This window comes from Heloderma suspectum, chromosome 8, assembly GCF_057233095.1.
Source record: "Heloderma suspectum isolate Gila_16-S chromosome 8, 16-S_ref, whole genome shotgun sequence".
Classification (NCBI taxonomy): domain Eukaryota; kingdom Metazoa; phylum Chordata; class Lepidosauria; order Squamata; family Helodermatidae; genus Heloderma; species Heloderma suspectum.
The window spans coordinates 46974248-47002232 of NC_139465.1; the positions used below are offsets into that span (position 1 = coordinate 46974248).

At 47.8% G+C, this 27985-nt stretch overlaps 1 protein-coding gene across 1 annotated transcript in view; it reads left to right on the top strand.

The window, feature by feature from the left end:
• The window catches only part of HYDIN (HYDIN axonemal central pair apparatus protein), a 337764-nt gene that overhangs the window by 29833 nt on the left and 279946 nt on the right, over positions 1–27985 (top strand). The window contains exons 5-9 of the mRNA XM_084812324.1: positions 2212–2346; positions 6484–6683; positions 17477–17601; positions 21263–21464; positions 26023–26206. Of these exons, the coding sequence (XP_084668450.1) occupies positions 2212–2346; positions 6484–6683; positions 17477–17601; positions 21263–21464; positions 26023–26206 (846 nt within the window). The remainder of the gene's footprint in view (positions 1–2211; positions 2347–6483; positions 6684–17476; positions 17602–21262; positions 21465–26022; positions 26207–27985) is intronic.

Below are 27985 nucleotides of genomic sequence, written 5' to 3' on the forward strand. Positions count from 1 at the left end.
AATGAGGAAAGGAAGAATGGTGACCTTCAGCCGAGAAAGCCCATGCTAAAATGGGATCTGTGCAAGGAGGAATTCAGTGGGAATCGTCGTAAGGAAAGATACAGTGATGGAGATCAAGTAGAAAGCATGCTTGGGGGAATACTGAATGCTGATAGGCAGCATAGGATTACAGCTATGTTATAACTACACTATGGCTCTCTTCACACCTGGCATTTTATCCCACTACAAACCAGTCCTTTTGATTTCACATCCTTTCCGGGATTTAGACTGGCCCTGTATACAGGCATCTCTCATAGTGCTTCCCTCCGCCCTATAACTTTTCATGGCCTCACGGAAAAATCAGGACAGAAGGCTGATCATTGGTTCCTGTAAGATGACTGATGGCTCTGCCCGTCCCCCCACTCCTCCCAGCAGGAGGGAAGTCGGAAGCCCCTCTAGTGACTTCAAAGGTGGAGGGAGCCCTCCTTCCAGATACGTTTCCTTGGGTCCTCACAGTGCTTCCACAGGAGGCTTCCCATCTGCTGGCTTTCTTCCCCTCCCTCCTGTGCTGTCGTTGCTCTTCTCCTTTATTCTGGCTTCCCAACGACCCTGTAAGGTGGGCTAGGAGAAGAGATAGTGGCTGGCTCCCCCCCCCCACTGCGCTTTTGTTGCGCTGTAAGTCTGGAACCCTCAGCACACTTACTTGGGAGTAAGCCCCATTGAACTTAATGGGGTGCTCTGAATCCACAGAGGATGCTGATTCTGAGCTTGGTGGGGCGGGGGATCAGATCTGTCTCCCTTCGTTGCAGGGAGGCATTTTACCCTCCTCTCCCTCTGATTGAGATATGTGCTCAAGCATTTACATGGCAAACATGTGGTGTGAATCAAGGAAAGTCCTTCCTCAGCAAGACTTGAGTGGAGGCAAGTGTCTCCCTCCAACCAGTGTGCCCTTCCCTCCTTGCAAGGAAGGTTGAGAGCGCAATTGGGGAGCGATTCATGCCCTCGCATCTGTCAAATCTGCTTGGTCTCCTTTCGTGCAACTAGGGATGTACGAAACCCCTATCGTCCGTCCCGGGGGGGGGGCAGGGTCCGGAGCAGGGGAAGCGATCCGTTCCTCCTCCCGGAATCCTCGTGGGCTGGCTCTGCTCCACAGTGATTCCACAGAGCCGCCGGCGGCTCTGTATAGCCAGCAATATGGCCGCCATTGCTGTGCCGAATTGCTGAAGAGGAAGGAATCTGGATGCAAATGGCATCCCCTATGCCATTTGCAGCCGTAAAGCTCTTCGATTAACCTTAAACCTTAAAGGGCTTTACGACGGCAAATGGCATCCACTACGCCATTTGTGTCTGTGATTTTCCACGTGATAGGCTAGCGATACAGCACGGCAATGGCGGCCATATCACTGGCTATACGGAGCCAGCCGCGGAGAGGAGGAGGCTTCAAAGTGGATCCCAGGGGGGTGCAGAGGTGAGTGCCCCATTCCACCGAGGACCCCGGAGGCCTCATGAGTCTGGCCTCATTGGGGTCCGCGGCGGATTTCTCTGACATCCCTACATGTAACCCTGCTCAGGATCTCCTGAGTATGACATGCCCCGCAGCTCATCCTCAGTGCCTTCGTCATCCTGACTATGCCCCCAACAACTTAAAATGAATACCCACAGCTGGCAGACACAGCGGTTTCTTCAGCTATTGGAGAATTTCATGGGGAGGTCATGGCACTCCTGTTCCATGGGCTGGAAAAAATACCATATTTTTTGCATTTGGGGAAAACATGGGATAGGCTGGGGAAAATGGCGGGAGATGCCCTGGAGGTTAACGGTGTCATCTAAAGAGCCCGCAAACTTCCATGACAGAGCCATCTCATTAGCAGGACAAAAGCTCTGTTTGAAGAGAGCCTATGTCAGTGTTATTCTTAACACAATAGGGGCCACTGCTGTAGAAGCAGAGAATCATAGGGTTGGAAGGGGCCTACAAGACCTTCAAGTCCAAGCCCCTTCTCAGTGCCAGAAGCCTGATTCCCAGGCAGTCTCCCATCCAAGTACTAACCAGGGCTGACCCTGCTTCACTTCCGAGGTCAGCCCACCCAGGTTGTTGGTTGCTAGTGTTCAGAATTATCTTTGAAAATATGCCCCACGGTCATCATTCCTGTGGTAGACAGCAAGAGTGATTAATTTTTCTTCCTCTCTTTGAGCGGCAGCATAACATTTTCCTTGCATATGCATTTTCTGTAGATCTCCCGGCTGGTGAAAGTTGTTCTGGAGAGTTCACCTTACTTCAGAGTCGTAAGTCCCAATGATGTGTGTAACAAAGTTGCACCTGGCATGCCGTCTACATTCCGCATCCTCTTCACTCCTGAAGAGAACAAGGTAAAGTCACTGCCTCTTCTGGTGGGAAGCTGTTGCAAAGAAGGATGCAAGAGAATGGGAGCCCAAAGTCTGTGACTGAATGGCTTATGAAGCCCTGCTTGTTCCCTTTTTACCTTCTGTTTGGAATTCCTGCTATTGAAGCTCATCAAACCAGTTTCTCAGTTTCCTCTTCCTGCCAGAGTTGATGCAAAGACACAGTTTGCTTGATCATAGGGTGGTTAATAAGCCACCATGACTTCTGAACCGCCTTGCATGTGCCAGTCGTGAGCCAGGGAGGGTAACATAATTACCTTTGGCAGTGCAGCTTCTCGTGTGGTGCTAACCTGGCCAGGGTGGCTTGTTGCCCTAGTTAGCAAGCCACCCAGAACCCATGGACTGTAGTAAGGTTCTAGGGTCGCTTATTAACCAGCAACCCTGGTCGGGTTTGCATGACACGGGAAGCCACACTGCTGAGGATAATTAATTATGCTAATTTCACTCCCCCTGTCCTGCAGTTGGCATGTCTGGTGGGGGAAGTAAGCTACCGTGGCTTATTTCCTCCACCATGATTGTGCAAACAGGCTCAAAGGTACCTTAACTCACCTTTTGTCATGTTAAGTACAGAGTTGGCAAAAAGAAGCATACCGCAGAAGGAATGAACCCTTTATAAGCTACTACTACAAGACTCCAAGCCCAGATGGGGTTGCTGGAGGAGAACATAGAGGAGAACATATATATTTAGTAGGCATCCATGTCAGAAACCTGGTGGAATGGAGAAAATTAACAGGGTATGGTTATCCTTGGAAAGACATTTTATGGGTAGTGTCACAAAGAGAGTGTAGAGCAGGCTTTGGCAATTTCTAGGGATTGGGGGTTTTATTGACCTCCCAAAACCCAGCTGGGGCTACACCCTGCCACCACAGTTGCTGTCACTGCCACATTTCCTTCTGAATTTGTCATAGTGGTGGCAAAAGACACATCCATTTTGCAGGGCAGAACCATGTTTCTGGAAGGCTTCCGGAAGTGTGGTTCTGCTTGCAAACAAGGCATGTGCTCCCCATGCAGTTTTTGAAGGTGCACACCCAAATGTACACTCCCCCCCAGACTAAAGCATGAAAATGCATATTCTTAAAAAAATGAATTTATACAGTGTGCATTTTTCTAAGGCCTGTATTTTGGAAATGGGAGCAAGGTGGTTTAGGAAAATTGTGCTCCTGCTCATATTCAGGGTTCTGAAAGGAGCAAATCGGAGTTAAAAACAAATCAAAGCAAAATTCTCATACATCCCTAGAGACAACCTCTTGGCTGCAGGATTATTTATGCTCATAGGTGGCTTCAGACACTTGCTGGAGCAACATCCTGAGCCTACTGCTCTGAGCTGGTGTGCAGCCAACCTCCAATGCCAGCTCCACAAGCAGCTGGCCGTGGTCCTGATCTCCAGTGTCTAGCCTGACATGTTTAGCCAGCAGTTCTCTGGGATCCCAGCCTGGAACAGTACAGTAATAAATAAAAGATTGGCTGGCTGATTTTGTAAAGAAAAGCAGACATTGGGAGGGGGGCAGTTTTGAGTGGAGAAACATCAAGTGGGAGTAGGGAGGTTGCAAGCACCCAGTAGGGGGGTGGAGTCTGATGGACTTGGCCCCCCAGACTCCCGTTCACAGACCACGCGGCACTTACCAAACCTGTTTGCCAAGTGCCATGTGGTCCACGAACAGGGGTTGGCCAGCCAGCTGCTCCTTCCCCGAGTCACCATTGTTATGCAAAATGGTGTCTCAAGTCTTTCCGGAAAACTAATGTTGTGTAGATTGCGGCCATAAAGAGGCCATCTGCAACATTACAGGTGTAAATGGCCCATTTACACCTGTAATGTTGCATAGATGGCCCCTTTCTGGTGCAGCCTATGCAACATTAGTTTTCCAGAAAGACCCGAGATGCCATTTTGCATAACAGTGGTGACTCGGGGAAGGAGCGGGCAGTCCTGAAGTGCTTGCAAGCCATCTAGGGGCTTGCATGGCACAACAAGTGGGAGTTGGCGGTGGCTTGGCAAGCGACCAAAGTTCCCGGACAGAGGTGAGTCCATCCATCCCTAAGTGGGAGAGGACCATGACCTTCTTCCTGCCAGCTCTATTTGTGTTGTTGCTGCTCCAAATCACCCTCCAAGCTGCTTTCTCTCCACTCACCTAGCCGAAGGTTCCAGATACATGTTTGCACAGATGAATATACAGCTGGACCACGTCCAAAGAAAAGCAGTTTGGGATGTAAAAACAGCTGGTGGGGAAAGGTTTAAGCACCCCCCCCATTCAAAATTAGCTGCCTTTAAGGCTGCTTTTCATTACAAAATGGCCACTGTCTGGGGATCATTACGTCTGTTTGCAGCAAGGCTGCAGTGAATCCAGGAGTTATCTCAGGGTATTTATTTAATTATTTCATAGCCACCTTTCCAGATTACAGTCTTCCCAATATGGCTTACTATATAAAACTATATGAAACATACAATTCTGTAACAATATTACAAGTTCATAAAATCACAAATTAATTTTCAGCAAATTGAAGAATAAAACTAACAAAAACAGCATATGTAATAAAAACCTTTCCATTGAAAGCCAAAGAAAACAAATAAGTTAGTAAGACTCTCTTAAAAACAACAACAGATGCACACATCTATATATCTTTTGGAAGGGAGTTGCATAGGGCAGGGTGTGTCAACTGTGTCTTTGCCCAGGGATTCTATGAGGTGGGATTTCTGTATGTAGCTCCTCCTAGATCAACAGATAACTGATTACACTCTATTTCCCTGTGCAAAGTGTCATCTAGGATGTATGGGTTTAATCCTGAATCCTGATATAGATACACAGCACATTATTTTCCAGGACTCTGAGATCAGGCTTGTCTTTCCAATTCCATCTTTTACTTCAAAATATCAAGCTATCTTTACATGAAAGCAAGATTGGGCTGGTATCCTGTTGTGCCTGTGCACTTGTGGGAGCAACCACTTGCACAACAGAACTTTCGCACTTCTAAAACTAACCCGAAATGAGTAGAAACACTCATTTCCGGAATGGAGCGGGTCAGCAGGGCTCACAGAAGGGAACTCCGCTGACCTGTCCTGATCTGGAAACAAGTGTTCCTGCTAATTTCCAGGGTAATTTTTAGAAGGGCACCAAACGGGTTGTGCAAGTGCTCACTCCCACAAGCACAACAGAGCCATTGGAGATGGAGCAGCCCAGCTGGATAGTGCCCATGGTATGGGAGCTGTAGAACTTTTTTCTTTCTAAGCGTGCATAGGATTGCGCCCTAAGAATTGTTTCAGGAGCTTTTCTTTAAAACAAGGAAAATGTCTTACCCATCTGACATTTCTGAGCTGACCCAAAAGGACTAGAGAAGTCAAGATGAGGACAGATGTTCTTGTCCTGAAGTCTCTCAGCTCTGTGTCTTTTATATGAGCCCTGAGCTTAAGTTCCATTCTTTGTTAAGCACCCCGTAATCAGCTTTGTTAAGTACCCCATACTTGTCAACAATTGACAATAATTTTTGTCAAAATTCCCAGATAGGATTTGTGAATGATATATTTATTTCATTCCTTTGTCAGCATTTCTACTCAACAGATTTCCTTTAAGTTCCTAATACTTAATTTTAAGTCACACCTGAATTCTCTAGCTTAACCCTGAGCTATTTTCATTTCTATTCACTTCCCAAAATATTCCATGTCAGTATTCACTCATTTGCATCATAAGCAGAAAATATTAACAATCCTATCTCTATTACTTAACCAGCCATCCTTCCAAACTCCTTATTTGAAGCATATATTATTTTTTCCTGAGTTTAGGTGAGGAAAAGTTAACATTTCACTTAGGCTAACAATTGCAGGTTCAGAGGCAAAGTACAGTGAAACGTGACAACATCAGTCATTTTCCAATATTTGTGACAAGGGGCCTGCATGGAGAAGGTCCTGTCTCTAGTTCCCGCCAACTTTACAGAACTTAATGGCAGGCCAGTGAGGAGGGCCTCTACCACACTGGTGGTCTTAGCACTGGTACCTGGACATGTAACCAGATCCTGTGTCATGAGGAGCATCTTGAGGGTACTGACGGGCACCTGAGGGACTGAGGCTGGAGGGGGAGGCGCCTCCTCATAGTACGCATTCTTCTTTATCCACAGGATTATTTCCATGAAGTGACCTGCATTACTGAAAGGGAAAAATTTATTGTTCCTATCCGAGCAATTGGTGCCAGAGGAATTCTAGACCTCCCAGACCAACTCAATTTCTCCACCTGCCCTGTCAAGTACAACACAGACAAAACACTGCTTGTTCGCAACATTGGCAACCGGGAGGCCCGCTACCAAATCACCACACAGAGGTAAAATCTTGAGTTTTTTCTCCAGGTCAGGGGGGATACGATGATGGAATCGGACTTCATCAATAGCCAAGCAGATGTCTAGGGTATAGTGGCACAGTGCAGGTTGTCACAGGAGGCAGGAAGTCTCTCTTGGGGAATTCAGGCCTAGGAAATTACTCTAGCTGAGATCACAGGGAGCAAAAATGTGCCAACGGGCACAGCGTCAGGGAGAGCCCATGTGGTTGGAGTGCTCGTGCTGCCTGTGAGGCTTGGGTTCAAGCTTTGATCATCAGTGGAATTTACAGATTCCTATCCCTCTTTGTGTTGTTTAGGTGTGAACTCTGTATTAGGAAAGAACTCCTAGTTATGCCAAATACACATTTGCCACATTAATTAATGTAGAATATCCACTCCCACTTTTGTATTTACAATCACTATCGTCATTTGGAATAACTTGTGTGCCTTGGAAGGATACATCCATGTTTTAGTCCCCTTTACCACTGTGGTTGGGAGCACAAAAGCATGGTTAAAATGTATTACAGGGTAACTAAGCTACATTAAGCAGTCTTGAACACATTTCTTAATCGGAGGGAGAAGAGGGTAAAATGCCTCCCTGCAATGAAGGGAGACTCATCTGACCCCTCCACCCCACCACACCCAGAAGCAACATCCTCTGTTGTTTCAGAGCATCCTATTAAGTTCAGTGGGGCTTACTCCCAAGTAAGTGTGCTGAGGGTTGCAGACTTACAGGGTGAGTCTACTCAGAAGTAAGTCCTGTTGAGTTCAATGCGGCCTACTCCCAAGTAAGTGTGCCCAGGATTGCAGACCCTACTCAGAAGTAAGTCAGAGGTTTCCTGAGGGCTGCAAGAAAACAGTACCGCAGAAGTTGAGTTATGAAAACAAGACTCCCCCCCTCCTTTGCACACATGCCAGGGAGGGAGGAAGGCTCTCCCTCAGTTCAAACCACATGGATGCCGTGTAAAGAAGCCCTTCCTAATCCCACAAAGAAACTGAAAGCAGGAAGCTTCGGAAAGGATGTGGGATTTTGCGGGTTTTTTGCTTAATGTATGCTCTCCCTAAAACCCCACTTTCCTTGCTTCGTGTGCCCCTGACGGGCCAAAGCTGGTTTCCTGAAAAATGTCATCAACCCTGTAGGTGCTGCTCAGCAAACGAGAGAAGCTTGTTCCCCACCCCAGTCCACATTCCCCTGCTCAGGGAGTTTACTGGAAGCCCTGAAGTAAGCCCCTGTAGTTTATTCCACACCTCTCCCCTCTCATCCAGCACTGGGGGGAATTCCCGCTCTGTATCTGGAGAAAAAGTAAACCTCGCAGCATGATCCCCATGAAGGCTTACTTGAAAGTAAGTCCCTTTGAACTCAGTGGGTCTTACTCCCCTGCTTGAGACTGTGGGGGAGCGAGATTTCCTTCTTACTGGGGAGCAAAACTTCCTTCCAAGTAAACATGCGCACAAGGGGTGTAGCTTCACAGAGACTCTCATCCAGCACTGGGATATGTGAAAGATTAAAACTGCGGTTTTATGAATGGAGAAAACAGCCTGCATTCTATGAATGAGTCAAGCCACTATCCTGACCCAGCGAAATAGTGAAACTGCACCTTTAAGGGAGAAAACAGCAGCATGGCCGTGATTTTCTCAAGGGGGAGAAGAGGCTACAGACAAAAGGCAGGCTAGATACTCACTCCCCATGAGAGCACCCCACCAGCACATATAAGCCCAATTCCAGCAAACAGGGAGTTCTAGCTCCAACCCCCCTTTGTCCTTCTCTGGCCACTTCTCCCTGCTTGCAGTGACAGGCTTCTCTGTTCCCATGAGCCAGATGCTGTGATAGATCGCTACTGCAAAAAAGTCCTAATGTGCATGCGCTTAATGCCAAAGGAAAGAGTATAAGCTCCCTGTTTGCTCACTTTTCCATGAAGAAGCCAAAATCCCAAATTATCTAGTACACCATCTGAAGGCTCCCCATAAGAGCACCTGACCACCCCAGTTTCACCTGAAGTCCTCTGCTAGGATGTGCAGGATGGGAAGAGCTCCCAGGAATCACAGATGTTGCTCCAGTGAAAGTTGTGAATGCAGTCTAAATACCACCAAATAAAACAGCTACAAATCAAAACAACCAACGAAAAAAGACTCAGATCAGCCAAATCCTGTCAGAAGATGAGGTATTGCAGACCCTGAGAAGGCTTGAGGTGGCTTTTCTAACTTCAGTCTAATAAAATAGTGCATGAAAACTTATGCCATAACGAACGGGTTACTATGCTTTAATGTGCTACATGGCTCTATTGATTTAGTTCTAACCACAGCAGGAAGAAGCTTCTGTAATTTTGGAGCCATAATTGGAAATGGCTGGCTCTTGGCTGTTACAGTCCTAAATTGCCTTAATGATGGAATAGTCAGCAATGCCTGATGGCTAGACCTCAAATAGCCAAGTCAGCTCGTATGGGGAAAGACAGTCTTTGAGGTATAAAGGCTTTAAAGCACGTGTGGGCAACTCATGGCCTGTGGGTCACATGCAACCCCTCCTGGCCTTTTTGGTGGCCCCTACTGCCCAAAAAGCATTGGGAAAAAGGCAGGTTTTAAAGAAGTATCAGCCCTTTTTGCTGCTGCCCTGCTGATTTTTGGCAGTAAATGCAGGTGGTCGGGTGGCAGGGGCATGACCCTGAGTGGGTTCAGAGGGGAATTTCACCAATGATGCTGCCCACCCCTGCTGTAAAAGCTAAAACCAGCACCGTGAATAGTTCCTGGAAGAAATCGGTAACTAATGTGACTAGCTAAACAGGTTAAATATGTGCACGCCTGACAGAATTTGTCAGGAAATGTGTAGTGGCATTTTGCATCAGTTGAAGCTTCAAGGACAGCCCTACTGTGGCAGGGTGGGGATGTCCATGTGCACCTTTTCTCTCTGGCCACAGGCACCTGAGAGGAATTCAGAGGGAAACTCTGACCTCCAGCTGCCTGCCAACTTCACTTCCTAAGAAGGTGTCTGGGTCCACATGGGCCTAGAGGCAACCTGGGGAATAAAGATGGCAGATGGCTGGAGGCCAGTGCTTCACTCCAAAACACTCCTGGCCACCCAATTTTTCTTTGAAATCTAAAAAGAAAATTAATAAACATTATACCTGCAGGTGTGAGCAGGACACTTTCTGAGTGCAGGTGGAGGTGTCCGCTAGCGTAGCAGTGCCCATGGGCAGCACTGAGCCTATCCCCAGCTTCCTTTGTTTCTATCTTGCCAGGGCCATCAGGCTGTGGCACCGCTTTGCCACAGGCATCTGCTGTTTAGCTGGTGCATTTTGTCTCAGCAGCAAGCGCCTGAGCAGCAGCCCTGAGCACTCACATAGCGCTCATTGCACTGAGGAAGCCTGAAGGTCACAGAAGCATGAGTCGATGTAGCAAGGCCTAGCCTATCCAAGATGGGGCAGTGACTGCATTCAGTGTAGATGGAGAACAGCACTCCTGGAAACAAACACAACCTGCTTCTCAAGAAGAAGCACCAGGTCCAGTAGGACTGGACCAGGTCCGCCTCGCCCAATTTTTCTCCTCAAAAGCAGATGAAGGCCCATCTCCTTCACACTTGCAGAAGCTCATCTAGGAGCCCGTTAAGTTGTGCTCAGCTGGCCTTGCCCCTCCTGAACGGCGGTGTTCTTCCCTGGGAGCCACCAGTGGCCCTCAGGCCTTGCAGTCACCCCCAGTGCGGTTCTCTGCTGTCTCTTTCCCCTTTCCCCACTCTCCGACTCTCTTTTCAGTTGCTGCTCGCTCTCAGCAGGGGCTCTCTAGCTTTGCCTCGTGGTTTGCTTTAGCGGTGAGCTGGCTGCTGCAATCTGGGCTACTGGAGGAGGCTTCAGAGGTGGGGAATCAGATATTCTGCTGATGGGGGTGGAAGAAGAGAACGCAGTCAGCCAATTGGCCTAGGAGCCCAAGAGGCAAAGAGATATATGAGACTGGCTAGCTGCTGTAGCACACTGTGCAGGTGCTGGAGGCAAGATGGAATGCATGGATGAGACAGAGAGCCATGCGCACCTGCACTGGGTAATCTTGCAGTGCTGAGCAGAGTGGGGCACTCTCTCAGTGATGAGAAGAAGATCCATCCAGTCCAAAGACCAAGTGAGCTTGTTGCCTTTTGCCTGCCTGGTGACTGACTGATGAGGCCTGACTTGGATGATGGGGGTGGGGGAGCCAGAAAAGCCCCGCAGCTGAGTCCAGGGCACACTGTCATCGCTGGACCAGAGGAAAGAGGAGAGGCCCTCATGGCCCGGGAAAGGTATTCAAGTGGTCTCAGTGGTGGTGCCTGGAGCCAAAATGGCTGCTGCTTGAAAAATAGTGAAGATCACTGCTGTAGGGGGAGGGATCCAGTTTTTATGGAATGCCCTTCACAATCCCAAGAGTCCTGTCCACATTTTCAATGGAAAGCTGATCCAAGGAGTTGCAACAATCCCTTGGTTCTGACCCTGCCGGCACAGATTCTGCATCAGGATAGACCACTACTCCCTACTGCTACAAGGGCAGTGGAGTCATCACTACACCCAACCATACAATCTCCCAGAGCATCCTGGAAGCCAAACAGATCAATGAGTCATTGAAAGCGGACCATCCTGACTGGCAGCTCACAGAAGCTTATTCTACAATACACTCTTGGCCTCTGAATTTCATTAGTACCATTGCCAAGTGAGAATGTGTAGTGTAAGAGCCTTCAGTTCCAACACACACACACACACACACACACACACACACACACACACACACAGCTGCCTTCAGACCTTCACGGGGAGCAATTCTGCTGTTTAGACAAAATGACATCTAGCTTTCCTTAGCTTGATAGTGGTGGCAGGAGGTCATTTCCTCCTTGGAAGGGTCCATCTGTTCCTTCCTTCCTTCCTTCCCTCCCTCCCTCCCTCCCCACTCCCAGTTCATTTAAGGCATGGCTGGTGGTCAGGATGTGGATACAAGATACTGGCTATGATGGTAAAGCACAAACTGTTTTTTCTTCCTTGTGAGATGGGGACTCAAAAGACACAGCTGGCCAACATATTCAATAGGCTGATTGCCATACTTTGGGCTGGAGGGAATCCCTCTTCCCCACAACTGCAGGCAGCAATATTTACTTGACTGCAGGAATTCATTATTCTGCCGGTATGTATGGCATGGAGTGCTTAGCACCCCCACCCTCCCACCTTACTCTCTGTTGCAAACGCTATAATCTTGATGTTTGCTGCCAGTATTCTTTGCACGTTATTGCACCATGGGAGGAGATCCATTCTTAAGACACCTTGGTTTTTCAGCATGAATTTTCTTACATTATGAAGCTTGAATGCTCTTTTGTTGTTGTTTATTCGGTCAGTCACTTCCGACTCTTCGTGACTCCATGGACCAGCCCACGCCAGAGCTTCCTGTCGGCCATCGCCACCCCCAGCTCCCCCAAGGTCGAGTCCGTCACCTCCAGAATATCATCCATCCATCTGGCCCTTGGTCGGTCCCTCTTCCTTTTGCCTTCCACTTTCCCTAGCATCAGCATCTTCTCCAGAGTATCCTGTCTTCTCATGATGTGGCCAAAGTACTTCAGTTTTGCCTTTAATATCCTTCCCTCAAGTGAGCAGTCTGGCTTTATTTCCTGGAGTATGGACTGGTTTGATCTTCTTGCGGTCCAAGGCACTCTCAGAATTTTCCTCCAACACCACAGTTCAGAAGCACCTATCTTCCTTTGCTCAGCCTTCCTTATGGTCCAGCTCTCGCAGCCATAGGTTACTACAGGGAATACCATTGCTTTAACTATGCGGGCCTTTGTTGTCAGTGTGATGTCTCTGCTCTTCACTATTTTATCAAGATTTGTCATTGCTCTCCTCCCAAGAAGTAAACGTCTTCTGATTTCCTGGCTACAGTCAGCGTCTGCAGTAATCTTTGCGCCTAGAAAGACAAGGTCTGTCACTGCCTCCACGTTTTCTCCCTCTATTTGCCAGTTATCAATCAAGCTGGTTGCCATAATCTTGGTTTTTTTGAGGTTTAACTGCAACCCAGCTTTTGCACTTCCTTCTTTCACCTTCGTCAGAAGGTTCCTCAGCTCCTCCTCGCTTTCATCCATCAAAGTGGTATCATCTGCATATCTGAGATTATTAGTGTTTCTTCCAGCGATTTTAACTCCAGCCTTGGATTCATCAAGCCCAGCACATCGCATGATGTGTCCTGTGTACAGGTTGAATAGGTAGGATGAGAGTATACAACCCTGCCGTACTCCTTTCCCAATCTTAAACCAGTCCGTTGTTCCGTGGTCCGTTCTTACCATTGCTACTTGGTCGTTATACAGATTCCTCAGGAGGCAGACAAGATGACTTGGTATCCCCATACCACCAAGAACTTGCCACAATATGGCAAGATTCCATATGGCATGCATCACCTTGACAGCATCATCTTGCAAGATTTTAAACAGTTCAGCTGGGATACCGTTGTCTCCTGCTGCCTTGTTATTAGCAATGCTTCTTAAGGCCCATTCAACCTCACTCTTCAGGATGTCTGGCTCTAGCTCACTGACCACACCGTCAAATCTATCCCCATTATTATTATCCTGCCTATACAGATCTTCCGTATATTCTTGCCACCTTTTCTTGATCTCTTCTGCTTCTGTTAGGTCCTTGCCATCTTTGTTTTTGATCATACCCATTTTTGCCTGGAATTTACCTCCAATGTTTCTAATTTTCTGGAAGAGGTCTCTTGTCCTTCCTATTCTATTATCTTCTTCTGCTTCCGCGCATTGCTTGTTTAAAAAGAATTCCTTATCTCTTCTGGCTAACCTCTGGAATTTTGCATTTAATTGGGCATATCTCCTCCTATCACTGTTGCCTTTTGCTTTCCTTCTTTCTTGGGCTGCTTCCAGTGTCTCAGCAGACAGCCATCTTGCCTTCTTGGTTTTCTTTTTCTTTGGGACATTTTTTGTTGCCGCCTCCTGAACAATATTGCGAACTTCTGTCCATAGTTCTTCCGGGACCCTATCTACTAAATCTAGTCCCTTAAATCTATTCTTCACCTCCACTGCATATGCATGAGGAATATTAGTGAGCTCATATCTAACTGATCTGCGGGTCTTCCCTATTCTCTTTAGACTGATTCTAAATTGTGCAATAAGAAGTTTGTGATCTGAACTACAATCAGCTCTGGGTCTTGTTTTTACTGACTGCATAGATGTCCGCCACCTTTGGCTACAAAGGATGTAGTCAATCTGATTTCGGTGTCGACCGTCTGGTGAAGTCCATGTATAAAGTCGTCTCTTAGGCTGTTGGAAGAGAGTGTTTGTTATGCACAGTGAGTTGTTTTGGCAAAATTCTATCAGCCTATGTCCTGCTTCATTTTGTTCTCCCAGACCATGCTTGCCTGTAATTCCAGGTGTCATTTGACTACCCACCTTAGCATTCCAGTCTCCTGTAATGAAAATAACATCTTTTTTTGGCGTACTATCCAGTTGCTGCAGATCCTCATAGAACTGATCTACTTCTGCTTCTTCAGCATCTGTGGTTGGGGCGTATATTTGGATCACTGTGATGTTAAATGGCTTACCCTGAATTCGAATTGAGATCATTCTGTCATTTTTTGGATTGTATCCAAGCACTGCTTTAGCCACTTTATTATTAATGATGAAGGCTACTCCATTTCTTCTGTGGTCCTCTTGTCCACAGTAGTAGATCTGGTGCTCCTTATCTGCTCCTTATCAAATCAGGATGGTTTGTTTTACCAATATGACATATAACTTGTGGCATCTACTGAAGAACATCTGAACTACAGCAGTTTAAAAATGTCAGTTCGAAAGAGGGTCCGCTGCTTCCAACCATATTTTTCGCCCACCCAACACATATCTTGATTTCTCCATTTGCCAGTTTAGGTAGCATCAGAAAACTCAAGTATGTTGCAGGCATCTCTCTTTCATGGTTTGGTAAAAACTACTGTACATTTTTTAAGTTTTGAGGCTTCAGTTGTATTTTTTTAAACAGTGAGAGGTGAAGTCAGAAGAAATTATACAGTGCTTGTATAAGAAGTAAAACTGCTTTCCTAAAATAAAATGACTGACATCAGGCTGAGCAAGCTACAGAAATGGATTCCAGTTGGCAGAGAAAGGACATATTGTGCGTGCATGCAGAGCCCAAGCATCATTGTTCAAGGGCCAGTTCAAACTTGTAACGTGGCCCCTCTCCTACATACATAACTTTAAAGCTTTATTTTTCTGATCTTTTTCATTGCAAAATCATAAGTTACCACCCCAAAATCAATTCCTCTTGCAAGTTCACACTTGACAAAATATCTAGATGACTTAATTGTTCTTGTTCCAAAGTAGAAAGCCTATAATGAACTTGAGCACGCTCCAGGAGAGAGCGGAGGACAGGAAGGCTGGCGTGCTATGGTCCATGGCGTCACGAAGAGTCGGACACGACTTAACGGCTGAACAACAGAAAGCCTATTGCTTTTTGTGCTGCCTTGTTGAAAATTCTTTCAGCTTCTGCCACAGTCACTGGCAATCCAACTCAATCCAAATTTTCACTGAAAATTTATTGCAGCAGGATTTTTGTTGTTGTTGTTGTAAATCTCGTTTCATAAGATAAATGAGGGTAAATGTTGTGGCTCAGCCCCAGCGCTGCAGTGGGGCCTTAGAGATTATAGCCAGAATCGGATCAGAAGTGGTCCGGAAGCGTTGGGCCCATTCAGCCTGTGGAATGTCAGAATCGGTGTGCACATATCTCCGCCAGTGTTCTCGGAGGACAGCAGGCAGGAGTGAAGTTACTCCCATCCAGCTGCTAGCTTTGGCCTTGGCAGGGAGGGAAGCTGGCAGCCCCTCTGTGGGAACCTAACAAAGGGGGGGTCGGGGGGTCACACAGGTTGGAGCGTCGCCCCTGAAGGGCAGAATGGGGATGCCCGGTTTGGGCAGGGGCCTCGCTGATGGTCTAAAATCCCTGGCCAGCCAGCTGCTCTGAGGGGGCCATCGCAGCCACACCTTCGCTTTTAAGCAGATGCCCAGGCTGGGGGCCTTTGCTGGGAACATTCCCATCTTCACAGCCCAAAGTCCTCTCTTTGGGGGCTTACTGCTGTCTGAGCCTCTTGAGGCTGTCTTTGCTTGGACTCTCCATCCAGTGTGGACTCTCGTCTCTTTCAACTTTGTACTGCTAAGAACCTTCCGTGAAAAGTGCCGCGTTGCTTTCGGTAGACCTTGAATTCTTGTTTGCTGTGTATTTGGACCCATGTGGCATGGAGATACCGAAGTGGAATCTATGGTCGTCGAAACCTCTGCGTGAGAGGGATTACTCTGGACTTACTCTCGAACCCGTCCCGACTCCTGGATTGGAAATGCCTTGACCCATGTGGCACTGAGGTTCCAATGAGGGCTGGACTAAGCCTCTGTGTGCGTGGATTTGTTTAGGTCTCGTTCTTGAACCCTCGTCTTTGATTGCCTGGGATGGCTTATGTCAGGAATCGTTCAAGCCCTGCGCCCTGTATTTTGAGCCGTAGAGATTACAACGGGGAAAATAAGTTGTCTGGATCTCTGACATGGTTATAGTTATTAGCGTTGGATTATTTTGGAATTATTTATGGAGCCTATAGCTCATCGTCAGCAGCTATATGATTTCTGAAGAGTGTAACCATTAGGCTTTTACTGTGGGATTTGCTACAATAAAAGGGTCTAACTGATTTGGGTGTCCTGGGTCAGAATGCCAGAGCGTGTGCTTGAAGGATCAGGCTCATGACAGTCTTTCCCCAAAGTAGATGAACTAAAAAGAAAGAAGTAGCATTTCACAAGGAAAATTCTCAGAAATCTCTGCTGAATTTATATTTATAGCCAGATATTTTATTGACTGATTCATTCATTTATTTATTCATTGGCAGTATGGTGTGTGTGTGTGTGTGTGTGAGAGAGAGAGAGAGAGACAGAGACAGAGACATAGAGAAACTAGAGTTTACTCACATACCAACAGCATTACTCCTACTAACAGCACTGGTTCCCACTGTCTCTGGGATCAATGTCCCTGATTACTATGGTGCTCTGTCCCTCTGCACATGGACTTCTGGGACTGATAGTTCTTGAGAGACCATGTCACACAGGGAAGCACAAATGCTCTGCCTCTCAAACTAGAAGTCCTAGTTTGAGTGCACACACTCTGTGTTCTAAAGAAGGGCTGGGGTGGGCCAGCAAGTCGCTGTTCAGAATGTTGCATGTTCTGCTCTAACACTGCTTCTGATTGGCTCCAGAAAATCTCACAAGACTGGGACAATAGGGACATAGATACAAGGGGAAAAGTGTCTATAAATGTCCTGAAGCCTAAATTGTGTAATTTAGCCTCACTTTTTTCCTCATGGTAATGGGATTGCAGCCCAGGCTGCCCCCCCCCTCCTCCCAGATCTGTAGGCCCTGGTTAAGTGTTCCCTTACTTCTCCCACTATGCTTGTGCTGTGTGTATGTGTAAAATATGTGTGAGACTGAGGATGGGGAACTGCTAAATGTGTATGTATATATGAGAGAGAGACAGAAGAGGGAGCAGTGGAAAGATGTTGTGTGTGTCTTTATGTCAGTCTGTCTGTCTACCTCTGAAGAATGGTGTGTGTGGGAAAGCCGGTACTGTTGCATGGATGTATACATGGACTTTGTGTGTGGGAAAGAGGGAGTGCCGCTGCATGTTTTTGCATGTGTATAAAAGAGCGGGTGCGTCATGTAATGTGTGATGCATCATCCATACTAGGTTTTTCCCACCATTTGGCAGTGAATGATTTGCCTACATCTAAGCAAGCCACAGTGGGGCTAAATCAACGTGCATTCCTTCTTCTTTGCATTACAGACCTTTCTCTGTCAAGCCCTCTATCGGGACTCTTGGAGTAGGTGAGACCGAACAATTTACTGTTGAATTCCAGCCAGAAAAGAGTGGCAATCACCGTGAGGACCTTGTAGTGCATTATGACACAGGTGAGCGAAGAGTAACATGACATGCTCTTTCCATTTAGCTTTCTTCCTCCTGTTCTGGAAGAAAAGGGCAGGAAGGTCTGTGAACATCATCCTGTGCAACCCAGAGACTCGGCTCCTCTGCTGAATGTGCCTTGTTGCTGCTTCCAAGGAGGGCTGCTTTGCCGTCTCGTGTCATTCCCATGGGTTTTATATGAGAGTGTCCCACGATGCCTCTGGAGTGAGCAGAGGCTACCTGGCAGCAGTGTTTGCACGTTACTCTGTATCTGATATATTTTTAGGTAAGCCACTCTGCATACAACTGTAGGAGAGTAGGAGATAAATAAATTATTACTTACTTAACTGACAGATTCCCAGCCGCTCTGCAGAGCAACATTCTCCACCTAACCGCATTGCTGACCTACTAATTCCTCCCAGGTCAGCACAGCTTCTGAAGAAATAATGCCCGGTCACGTCTTTTTACATTATCCACCACCAGCTGTAATAATTATGCAAATAAGGACAAACGAAACACTCCTGGCTATAATCAACACATAGAGTCCCCTGGACTGCAAGGAGGTCAAATCAGTCAATCCTAAAGGAAATCAATCCTGAGTGCTCATTGGAAGGACAGATACTGAAACTGAAGCTCAAATATTTTGGCCACCTAATGCGAAGAGAAAAGTCACTGGAAAAGACCCTGATGCTGGGAAAGATTGAAGGCAAAAGGAGAAGGGGACGGCAGAGGATGAGATGGCTAGATAGCATCACCGATGCAATGAATATGGACTTGAGCACGCTCCGGGAGAGAGTGGAGGACAGGAAGGCCTGGCGTGCTATGGTCCATGGGGTCACGAAGAGTCAGACATGACTGAACGATTGAACAACAACAATCAGTTCTCCACAAGTACTAAATAGCAGAAATATCTCTTGTCAGGTGAAATCCTCAGAACAACTAGTACAGCCTTCCCCAACCTGGTGCCCTCCAGATCTGTTGGACTACGATTCCCATAATTCCCAGCTGGAGTTGCAGTCCAGCACATCTGGAGGGCAACAGATTGGGAAAGGTGGTACAGGAACAATACCAGGGAGCGAGCAAGTGCCTTAGTCATGTCAAGAGAAAGCAAAGTGGATTTGATCTGGCACTCCAGTTTTCAGACTTGTGACTGGAAAACAACTGGTAACCAGTGCAACTCCTTCAGCACCGGAGTGATGTGGTCTCATCGACAGCTGCCTTTAATCAGGTGGGCCGCCGTGTTCTGCATCAGCTGCAACTTCTGAATAATCTTCATGGGTAACCCCACATAGAGTGCATTACAGTAGTCTAGGCGAGAGGAGACCAGTGCATGAACTACTGATGGGAGCAGATGGTTAGGGTTGAGCACTATGCTTATGTTGATGGAGCCCAAGATTGTGTTAGCTTTCTTACCTGCCGCATCACACTATTGGCTCATATTCAACTTGTGATCCACTAAGACATCTAGGTCCTTTTCACATGTACTACTGCTGCCAAGCCAGGTCTCCATCATCCTATACTTGTGTTGTTGATTTTCTGTACCTAAATGCAAGGGTTTGCATTTACCTCTGCTGAATCTCATCTTGTTAGTTCCAGCCTGTAAAGATCCTTTTGAATCTCAATCCTGTCTTCCATGGTGTTGGCTATCCCTCCTAGCTTTGCATCATCTGCAGATTTGATAAACAACCCCCCTATACACCCTCACCCACATCATTTATAAAAATGTTGAGCAGCACAGGGCCAAGGACAGAGCCCTGTGGCACTCCACTTGAGACATCTCTCCAGGTTGAAGCAGAGCCATTAATGAGCGCTTGCTGAGTACAGCTGCTCAAATAGCTGTCGATCCACCTACTGGTAGTAGCATTCAACCCACAGTCACCTCCTTGTTAATAAGGATATTATGGGAAACTTTGACATATGCTTTCCTGAAATCCAGATATACTATGTCCATGGTATTGCCATGATCTACCAGACTAGTGACTATCAAAAAAAGAGATAAGGTTGGTCTGCCATGACTTACTCTTGACAAACCCATGTTGGCGCCTAATAATCAATGCATTATCTTCTAGATGCTCACAGACTGACCACTTACTATTCTATTCTAGAGTTTTGTCCAGTATTAACATCAGGCTGACTGGTCTGTAGTTTCTTGGATCACAGCATTTGCCTATTTTCAGCCTTCTGACACTCACCTGCTTTCCCAGAATTCTCAAAGATTACAGACAGTAGTTCTGAACTAACATCTACAAGCTCTTTCAGCACCCATGCCAGGAAATTTGAACTCATTTAAGTAACTCTATTTCCTTACCTACCCTGGGCTGCAAGTCCTTCCTTATTTGTTCTAGTTGCCCCAAGTTGAACACAACTCCCCTTGCAGGAGAAGTCTGAGGTAAAATAGGAGCTGAGTAATTCCGCCTTCTCTGTCACCTGTTAACATCTCACAGCCTTACCTAAGTAGAACACCTGCCCCTCCCCTGATCATCTTCTTGCACTGAACATAGCCAAAGAAGACCCTCTTGTTGTTTTTAGAATCTCTCAGTTCATTCTGGGCCTTCCTGACACCATCCTTACAGGTTTGGACTACTCTATCATATTCCTGTTTGGTTATCTGATCCTTCTTCCATCTCCTATAGATGTCACTTTTTAAGTTTCAGCTGAACAGAAAGTTGCCTGTGCAGCCACATTGCCTTCTTTAGATGTCCCCCATTTTTTCTTCTCATGGGAATAGTTTTCAACTGTGCCTTTACTAGTATTTCAGTTTTCAGGATCTGCCATCCCTCCTGGAGTCTTTTCCTTCAGTTTCTAGCCATGAGACCCTACCCAACATTTCTCTGAGCTTGAAATCTGCTTTCCTAAAGTCCAAGTTACATGTCCAATTAACTTACATTTTCGCATCCCTTGCTATTGTGAATTTCAAAGCTGAAGTGGTCACTTTCCCCAAGGTTCCTAACACTTTCACTTCATCAGTCAGTTCTTCCCTATTGGTCAAGATTAAGTCCAAGATAACAGATCCCCTTGTTCCTTCTTCCACCTGCTGAGAGATGATGTTATCACAAAGGCAAATCAACATTTAATTTAATCAGCAGAGGACAAACATAAACAATTAATTGCTGATGCACCTGCTCCCATTTAGGGTTTGCATTTAGCTCTGCATTTAGGGCCTACTGGGAGCCTTCAAGCCTCTGGCACTTGCTGCCTTTTCTAGAACAAAGTCAATTCTTTAGCCAAGGTGCCAGGGTGATGTCAATAAAACAAATAGATGTGGTTGAGCTTCTTTATAAGAGGTCTGAGAAGGCAAAAGAACCATGGGGAAAATACAGGAGGACAAAGGTTGGGTGATGATGTCATGTAGATGCCCTGTAGAAAGTTACCAAACAAAGCATGGCTCTTAGGGGGAAGCAGACCAGGTAGGTCTTGGCTACCAGGTATAGCAGCTGATACAATGGAAACATTGCCAAGCCAAGCCCAGACCTCAAGTGGACTATACAGCAGTGGTTTAGTTTTGTTCCACTCCCAGCTCCTGGCCTACAAGAAGCCTTAAGAGACAATTCCTTGCTTGGAGCTTCATGTTTTATGAAGTTACTTCAGATAAAGCACTTCTTAGAAAAGCCAGACCAGTCTTAGCTCGGTTGATCCTTACTCATTTCTCTACTTTGCTACCTCTCCTAGGGGAAGATATCCATGTAAGCTTATATGGAGCTGCTACAGATGTCAATGTGAGACTGGACAAGAACTCCTTGACAGTTGAGAAAACATATATCACTTTAGCAAACCAGAGGTCTGTGGTTATTCACAATCGGAGTGATATCATTGCACACTTTCAGTGGAAAGTCTTTGCAACGCAAGAAGAGGAAAAACAGAAAAAACAAAGGTAACTTTGAGGGCCATGTTGATTTCAGGGATGTCTGCTTTGGGGTAATGTTCTTAGTGTGGACCAAAGATGTATGTTCACAGGCACCAATCCATGGGCTGGTGTTAGGTGCCTATATGCCACTGTGCAAACTGCTGTGTGAGGGCCTTGCACACCCCCCACCTCACTGAATACAACTTGTCCATTCCTGCTTCTTCACCTGTGTGTCCAAACTCCCACTCTCCAGTTTCCAACATCCACCAACATCTAACCTGGAGTCTTAGGCAAGGCAGTACCAGTGCTGCAGTGCTAAAGACAGTCAAGGCTGGCCTTCTCACGAGGAAGGGTGAATCCCCTGCTCAGGTGGCAGATTGGGAGTGAGGGCAGATTGCCCTCCCCTCACCAGGAGGACCCCTTCAGGCACTACTGCCACTGCTGTGCCAGCCCTGCTTGCGCGCTGTGGCAAATGTTACGGGGGAGAGCAGCCACCAGAGCTCCATCTCTCACACTTAGTGCTCAACCAGTGCAAGAATGCCCCCCCTGCCTGCCCGCCCACCTCGCACAGTCTCTCAATTGGACGACTCTAGAGACTGCCTGTATAATGCTTCACTTTGAAGGAGAACCACTCAGAGCATAGCATTTGGGCCGGGCGGCTCTCTGGAGATGCTGCTTGCCCAATCTCTTCTTCTGGGGTGGGGGCAATAATGGGTGACAGTGGCAGTGTGGGGAGCAGCAGCGCGTGTCCTCCTGCCTCAGGTGCCAGAACTTCTCGCACCACTGCGGATGCTGTGATGCTGCCTTGGACTACGGGCCTTCTGCTGCTGTGAGGAGGCAGTGGGGAGGCGGTGGCTAGCCAGGCAGCAGAGAGAGGATCCCAGCAGCAGCAGCAGCGGGGCACAAGCAGGGAGGCTGGCCGCTGAGCAAGCGAAGCAGCCCTTACTGCCGCAGGAACCTCAGCCAGACTCCCCAACCAGGTGGCCTCCAGCTGTGCTGGACTGACTCCCCTAATTCCCAGCCAGCATCACCGTGCATCACCATGCTGGCTGGGAATTAGGGGAGATGCGTTTGAACACACCTGGAGGCCACCCGGTTGGGGAAGGCTGACCTAAACAATGCGATGTGTGAAGAGCTCCGAACCTTCTATGTTTTATCATTGCGTTTTAGTTCTCCAGGCTGCGTGGATATGTTCACGTGCATTGTTAAAGCACAGAGATAGCCAGGCCGCCACCTCAGGCCCTTTGGTGGTAGTGGCACATCTTTAGGGGAAACTCCAGCCCAGGTAGGCACAGCTTGGGCCCACCAAGCCAAAGACAGCTACCCACCACCCGCCAGGGACACGATGAACCTCCTGCTTGGGGCTGCCAGAACAGAAGGCTTGTTGAGCACTTGGCAAGCCCCAATGGCTGGGCCACATGTTTTGCGAGCCTGACCAAGGCTCTTCATGGAAAGGTGAACTCAAGGATCTTTCTTCATTTTTGGAGATCCGTATCTTGTCATGAAAATTAATAATGGCTGAAGCATCGGCAGGCCTGAAGTGTGACAAAAGTGCAGTTTACCTGACAAGAAATCCAGGGATCTTTCCGCTCTTGTCATCCTTTGATAAAGTCACCATGTAGTCATTCTTCATTCTGGAAGTACCAAGGAGGAAAATAACTTAGAGGAATGTTTCAAAGGCATTGTGGCGAGCCTACTAAATGTACTAAATTGGAGGCTTCCCTGATTTTGTTTTCCATCTCAAGGTCAACCTGAGCATTCTGGTTTGGGGGACAATAGCATTACATTAGTTTTGGAGTCTGGTATTGTCACCCACAGTGCTTCTGTGGAAGAGTCTCCCTTTTTTAGTTGTTCTAGTCTGGTCAACAATGCACCCTCTTTGACATACAGAGCAACACCTCCCCCAGTACGCCCTTCCCTGTCCTTTCTGTAAAGTTTATATCCAGAGATGACCGTATCCCACTGGCTCTCCCCGCTCCACCAGGTTTCTGTTATGCCCACTATATCCAGCTTCTCCTTTAAAAACAAGTACTCCAACTCTCCTGTTTTGGCTGGGAACCTTCAAGCATTTGCATAGAAACACCTAGACACAGTGTCCCTCCCCAGGTATCTTTGGCGTGTGCATCTTTTACTATGGTACTTTGGCCTCCTTGATCGGCTATTATGTTCTACCATGGCCTGTTTCCTCTCCTTCTGTATTTGGGCAATGGAAAACATTTTCATTTTCATCCCCTTGGGATGATTGAACCCAAACTGGATGCTTCCTAGCTCCTGTTGGCTTTTCGCCAAGCTTCAGTTTAAAAGTTGTTCTGCCACCTTTTTTATGTTTAACACCAGCAAGCTGGTTCCATTTTGGTTCATGTAGAGCCCACCCCTCTTGTACAGGCCTGGCTTGTTCCAAAATGTTCCCCAGTGCCTAACAAATCTGAATCCCTCCTCCCTGCAGCACCGTCTCATCCAGGCATTGAGACTCCTCAGCTTCACCTGTCTAGCTGGCCCTGCGTGTGGAACAGGTAGCATTTCAGGGAAAGCCACCTTGGTGGTCCTGGATTTCAACCCCCTGCCTAGCAACCTACGTTTGGCTTCCAGGACCTCATGACTACATTTCCCCACATCGTTGGTACCGACATGGACCATGACCACTGACTCCACCCCAGCACTGTCTACTAGGCTATCTAGACGGCGCGTGATATCCGCAACCTTCGCACCAGGCAGGCAATTCACCATGCAGTCTACACACTCATCACAAACCCAGCTGTCTCTGTGTCTAATGATCGAATTAGACACATAGACTTCCTATGGGGAGGGGTAATGAGTGGGGTACCGCAGGGCTCAGTCCTGGGCCCAGTGCTCTTCAACATTTTTATTAATGACTTGGAGGAGGAGGTGCAGGGAATGCTTATCAGATTTGCAGATGACACAAAATTGGGAGGGATAGCTAATACTTTGGAAGACAGAAACAAAATTTACAGTGATCTGGATAGACTGGAGCGCTGGGCAGAAAACAACAGAATGAAATGTAATATGGATAAATGCCAAGTTCTGCACCTAGGAAAAAGAAACCACATGCACAGTTACAAGATGGGGGATACGTGGCTCAACAACACTACAAGCGAGAAGGATCTTGGACTTGTTGTCGATCACAAGCTGAATATGAGCCAACAAATGTGAAGTGGCTGCAAAAATGACCAATGCTATTTTGGGCTGCATTAATAGAAGCATAGCTTTCAAATCCCGGGAAGTCCTAGTTCCCCTCTACTCAGCACTGGTTAGGCCTCATCTGGAGTACTGTGTCCAGTTCTGGGCACCGCCCTTTAAGAAGGATGCAGACAAGCTGGAGAGGGTTCAGAGGAGGACAACAAAGATGATTTTGGCACTCCATAGCTAAATTTGACCATTTGGGTGCTCCATAGCTGCTACGGGTGCCATTTTTATATGAATGAAATTTGGGGGCAACGGGGCAGTGGGTGCAACAGGGGTAGCGGGGTGTGCATGTGGGCTGCATTATGCCTGCCCCTGCATTACATTCCCCACCTGATGAAAGTCAGCCACAGCTGCTGGATGGATGCACTTATTTATTTGTTACATTTATATTCCCCCTTTCCTCTAAGGAGCTGAAGGTGGCAGGCATGATCCTCCTCCTCTCCATTTTATCCTCACAACAACCCTGTGAGGTAGGTTAGTCTGACAGTCAGTGACTGGCCCAGAGAGCTTCATGGCTGAGTGAGGACATGAACCCAGGTTTCCCCAGTCACAGTCCAACACTCTACCCAGTGTCCCACACTGGCTCTCCACAGATGTCAGGTGCCTTCAGTGCAGAGGAGAATTCAGCCTCCCCACTTATTTTTTCGTCAGAATGCTAAGCTGGGCTTGCTTGTGTAGGGCCTTCCTTGTTGAATGGGAGAAAAGAGGAGCCTGTACTTGACCTGGGACTTACTGCCCTTGGTTTAGGAACCCCTGGCTTACAAGACTAGCACCTTCTGCCTTTCCAGGGCATGGGGAAGTAAACATGTTTGCTTGAACAAACATGTTTACTTGTTTGCTTGAACAAACATGTTTACTTGAAGGTGCTGAAAAACCTTCGTTTCATGACCATGCCCTATCAGCATGGCCAGAAAGAAAGAGAGCAGCTGAGAGAATGAGAGAAATCTTGGAGAGACAGGGCATAAGGCCTCACTGAATTCCAAAGTCAGGCTGAAGCGGGATGTGCTTCGCTGCAAGATGAAGGCAGAGGTGGCTCTGCCCTTGAAAACTGCAGTTTGCTAGTCCTACCCTGATGATTCAGAGTGGTGCTGTGAGCCATGGCTCCTCTAAAGGTCCCACCCTCTTTGTGGGCAGAGGAGCTGCAAGGACCATTTCTCCACGTTTCTCCAGAGGGAGGAGGAATTCTCCAGTGGCTCCTGGGAGGTGGGGCTCACCGTTAGGAGGAAACGAAAAATCTCAGACATTTTCTCAGCAAAATATCTTCTGAGAAACTTAGGCTCAGACCATCCTAGCTCTCCCCTTCGTCTGGGCTCTGAATTGCCTTCGGATGCAAGTTGCCCCATACATAATCTGTTCCGTTCCTTTCTCCCTGTGACTCCAGCCTCTGCCATACACTGCAGACTGAGGAAGAGCGTGCACTTGATCAGCTTCTGGTGGAATGTAATATGAATCCTGCACTTCGTGAGCATCTCTCCATTGTCACCCGTACCTTTCAGAACCGTCAGGCAATGGTACATGAAGACTCCATGCTCTTCAACAATAACATCTTCTCTATTGAGCCACTGGTAAGAAACAGGGCCTGAAAGGACATGAGATGCACTCATACTAAGTCATTAGTATGAGTCATTAGACTCATACTAATGTGTGTAGTGCTTTTCTAAAGTGCCCAAAGCTGCTTTTCTATGTTATCTCATTAATCCTCATCCAAACCCCATGAGTCTCAGTCAGTCTGTGTGTGTGTGTGTGTGTGTGTGTGATGCCCCAGCTAGATGATTCCTCCACAGAGGAGGACCTGGAGGCCTTAGTAACTGGCGATGCCCAGGATCTACCCTCACCAGCAATTTAAAAGGAGTGTGGGGCCTGGCGGGAGACTGCCAAGGGTCCACCCCCCCCCCCCCGAGGAAGGTCCGCCTCTGAGGCAGAGGTGGAACAACCACTGAACCCCCAGGAGCAATGACGTCTGAATAGGCAGGCTTAAGTCCTTATGCTCAGGAGAAGTGCATGATTACAGCAAAGGGCTCCTCATGGGTATGGGTCCTCCTCATGAGGAGGACTTCTTCTAGAAGCTTCTAATAAGCTACATGCAGCTGAACCTCAGGTGGGATCCTGACAGCTCCTGCTTAAAAGCCTCACCTCCAGGTTGGGAGAGTTGGTGGAACAATATCTCTTCACCAGGTCTGGATCCATCGTCCCTTGCCCCTCCTAGTGCCTTTTCTGCCTGAGCTCCTGTAAGTAAACGTGGACTGCCTTTGACCACTGTTCTTGCTAAATCCCTGTCTGACCCTCTGCTCTGAGAACTTGCTGGCTTTGACCTTGGACTGACTTGACTTGCTTATTGTGTGGCAACACTGGCAGAACATTCTGACAAGGCCATTATTCCTCTGGCACAGATATGCAGGCAGAATGGCTAAACCGGGTGGAGTTGTGGCCAGGATGGATGGCACAGGGGGAGCGCACTTACGCCATGCCCTGTACGCGTTCCACCCGCAGCTGTGCTGCCCTCAACAACAGAACTTTACAGCAGCCCCAGAACTGGCGCAAAGGAATTCCCGCACAAAGAGGTGCAGGTCAGGCAGGGCCTCCCTCGTAGCCTCTTGTGAGCAAGCGAGGAGCAGGGCTTGCTCAGTCTTCACCTCAAGGACCTGAACCCACTACGGCCTCTGCCCCTGCCCCCACCCCCAAGGGCAGGAGTAGGGAGAGGCAGAGGTGGCGCCGACAGTGAGTGCTCCCAACACCACGTTCTCTCTTGGGGCGCCAAGTCTCCGCATCTCCTCTGAGGAGGGAAGGGGATGTTGAGAGTCCCCCAAAGCTGCTGCCTCCAGCCTGGAAGGGGAGGGAGAGAGGCAGCGAGGCAGAGGCGGCGGCTGCTGGCACTGCTCTAGTCCCTTTGAGGGATGTGTCCATGCTCCCTTGGAATGCACGGGAAGCCCTTTGGGCTGTGCATGTGTGGGCGTGGAATGCACAGGAAGCCCTGCCCCCTCTCGCCTGAGCGTGCCCATGCATCCCTTGCCTATGCCAGGAACCAGGCTTGGCATGTGCAGTCTCCAGCCTGCTGCGCTGAGCAGGCAAGGGCAGCATGCTGGGCTCCTGCTCTCTGGGCCAGGACAGGCCAACCCAGAGGCCCAGCTCAGTTTTGCCAGTCTTGGGGCACAGAGCTCTGAGCATGCAAAGCCCTAGATTGCTTCCGGCTAGGTCTCTGCCTGAAACCATGAAGTTCCCAGTTTAGGCTTTGCCACCCAGCAAAGCCTGTAGATGGTAACACAGCAATCAAGAGTAGGGGAGCTTTTCCCCATGATGCTTCATCACTCCTTTCTGCTCACTATGTGCATAATCTGAATGACATG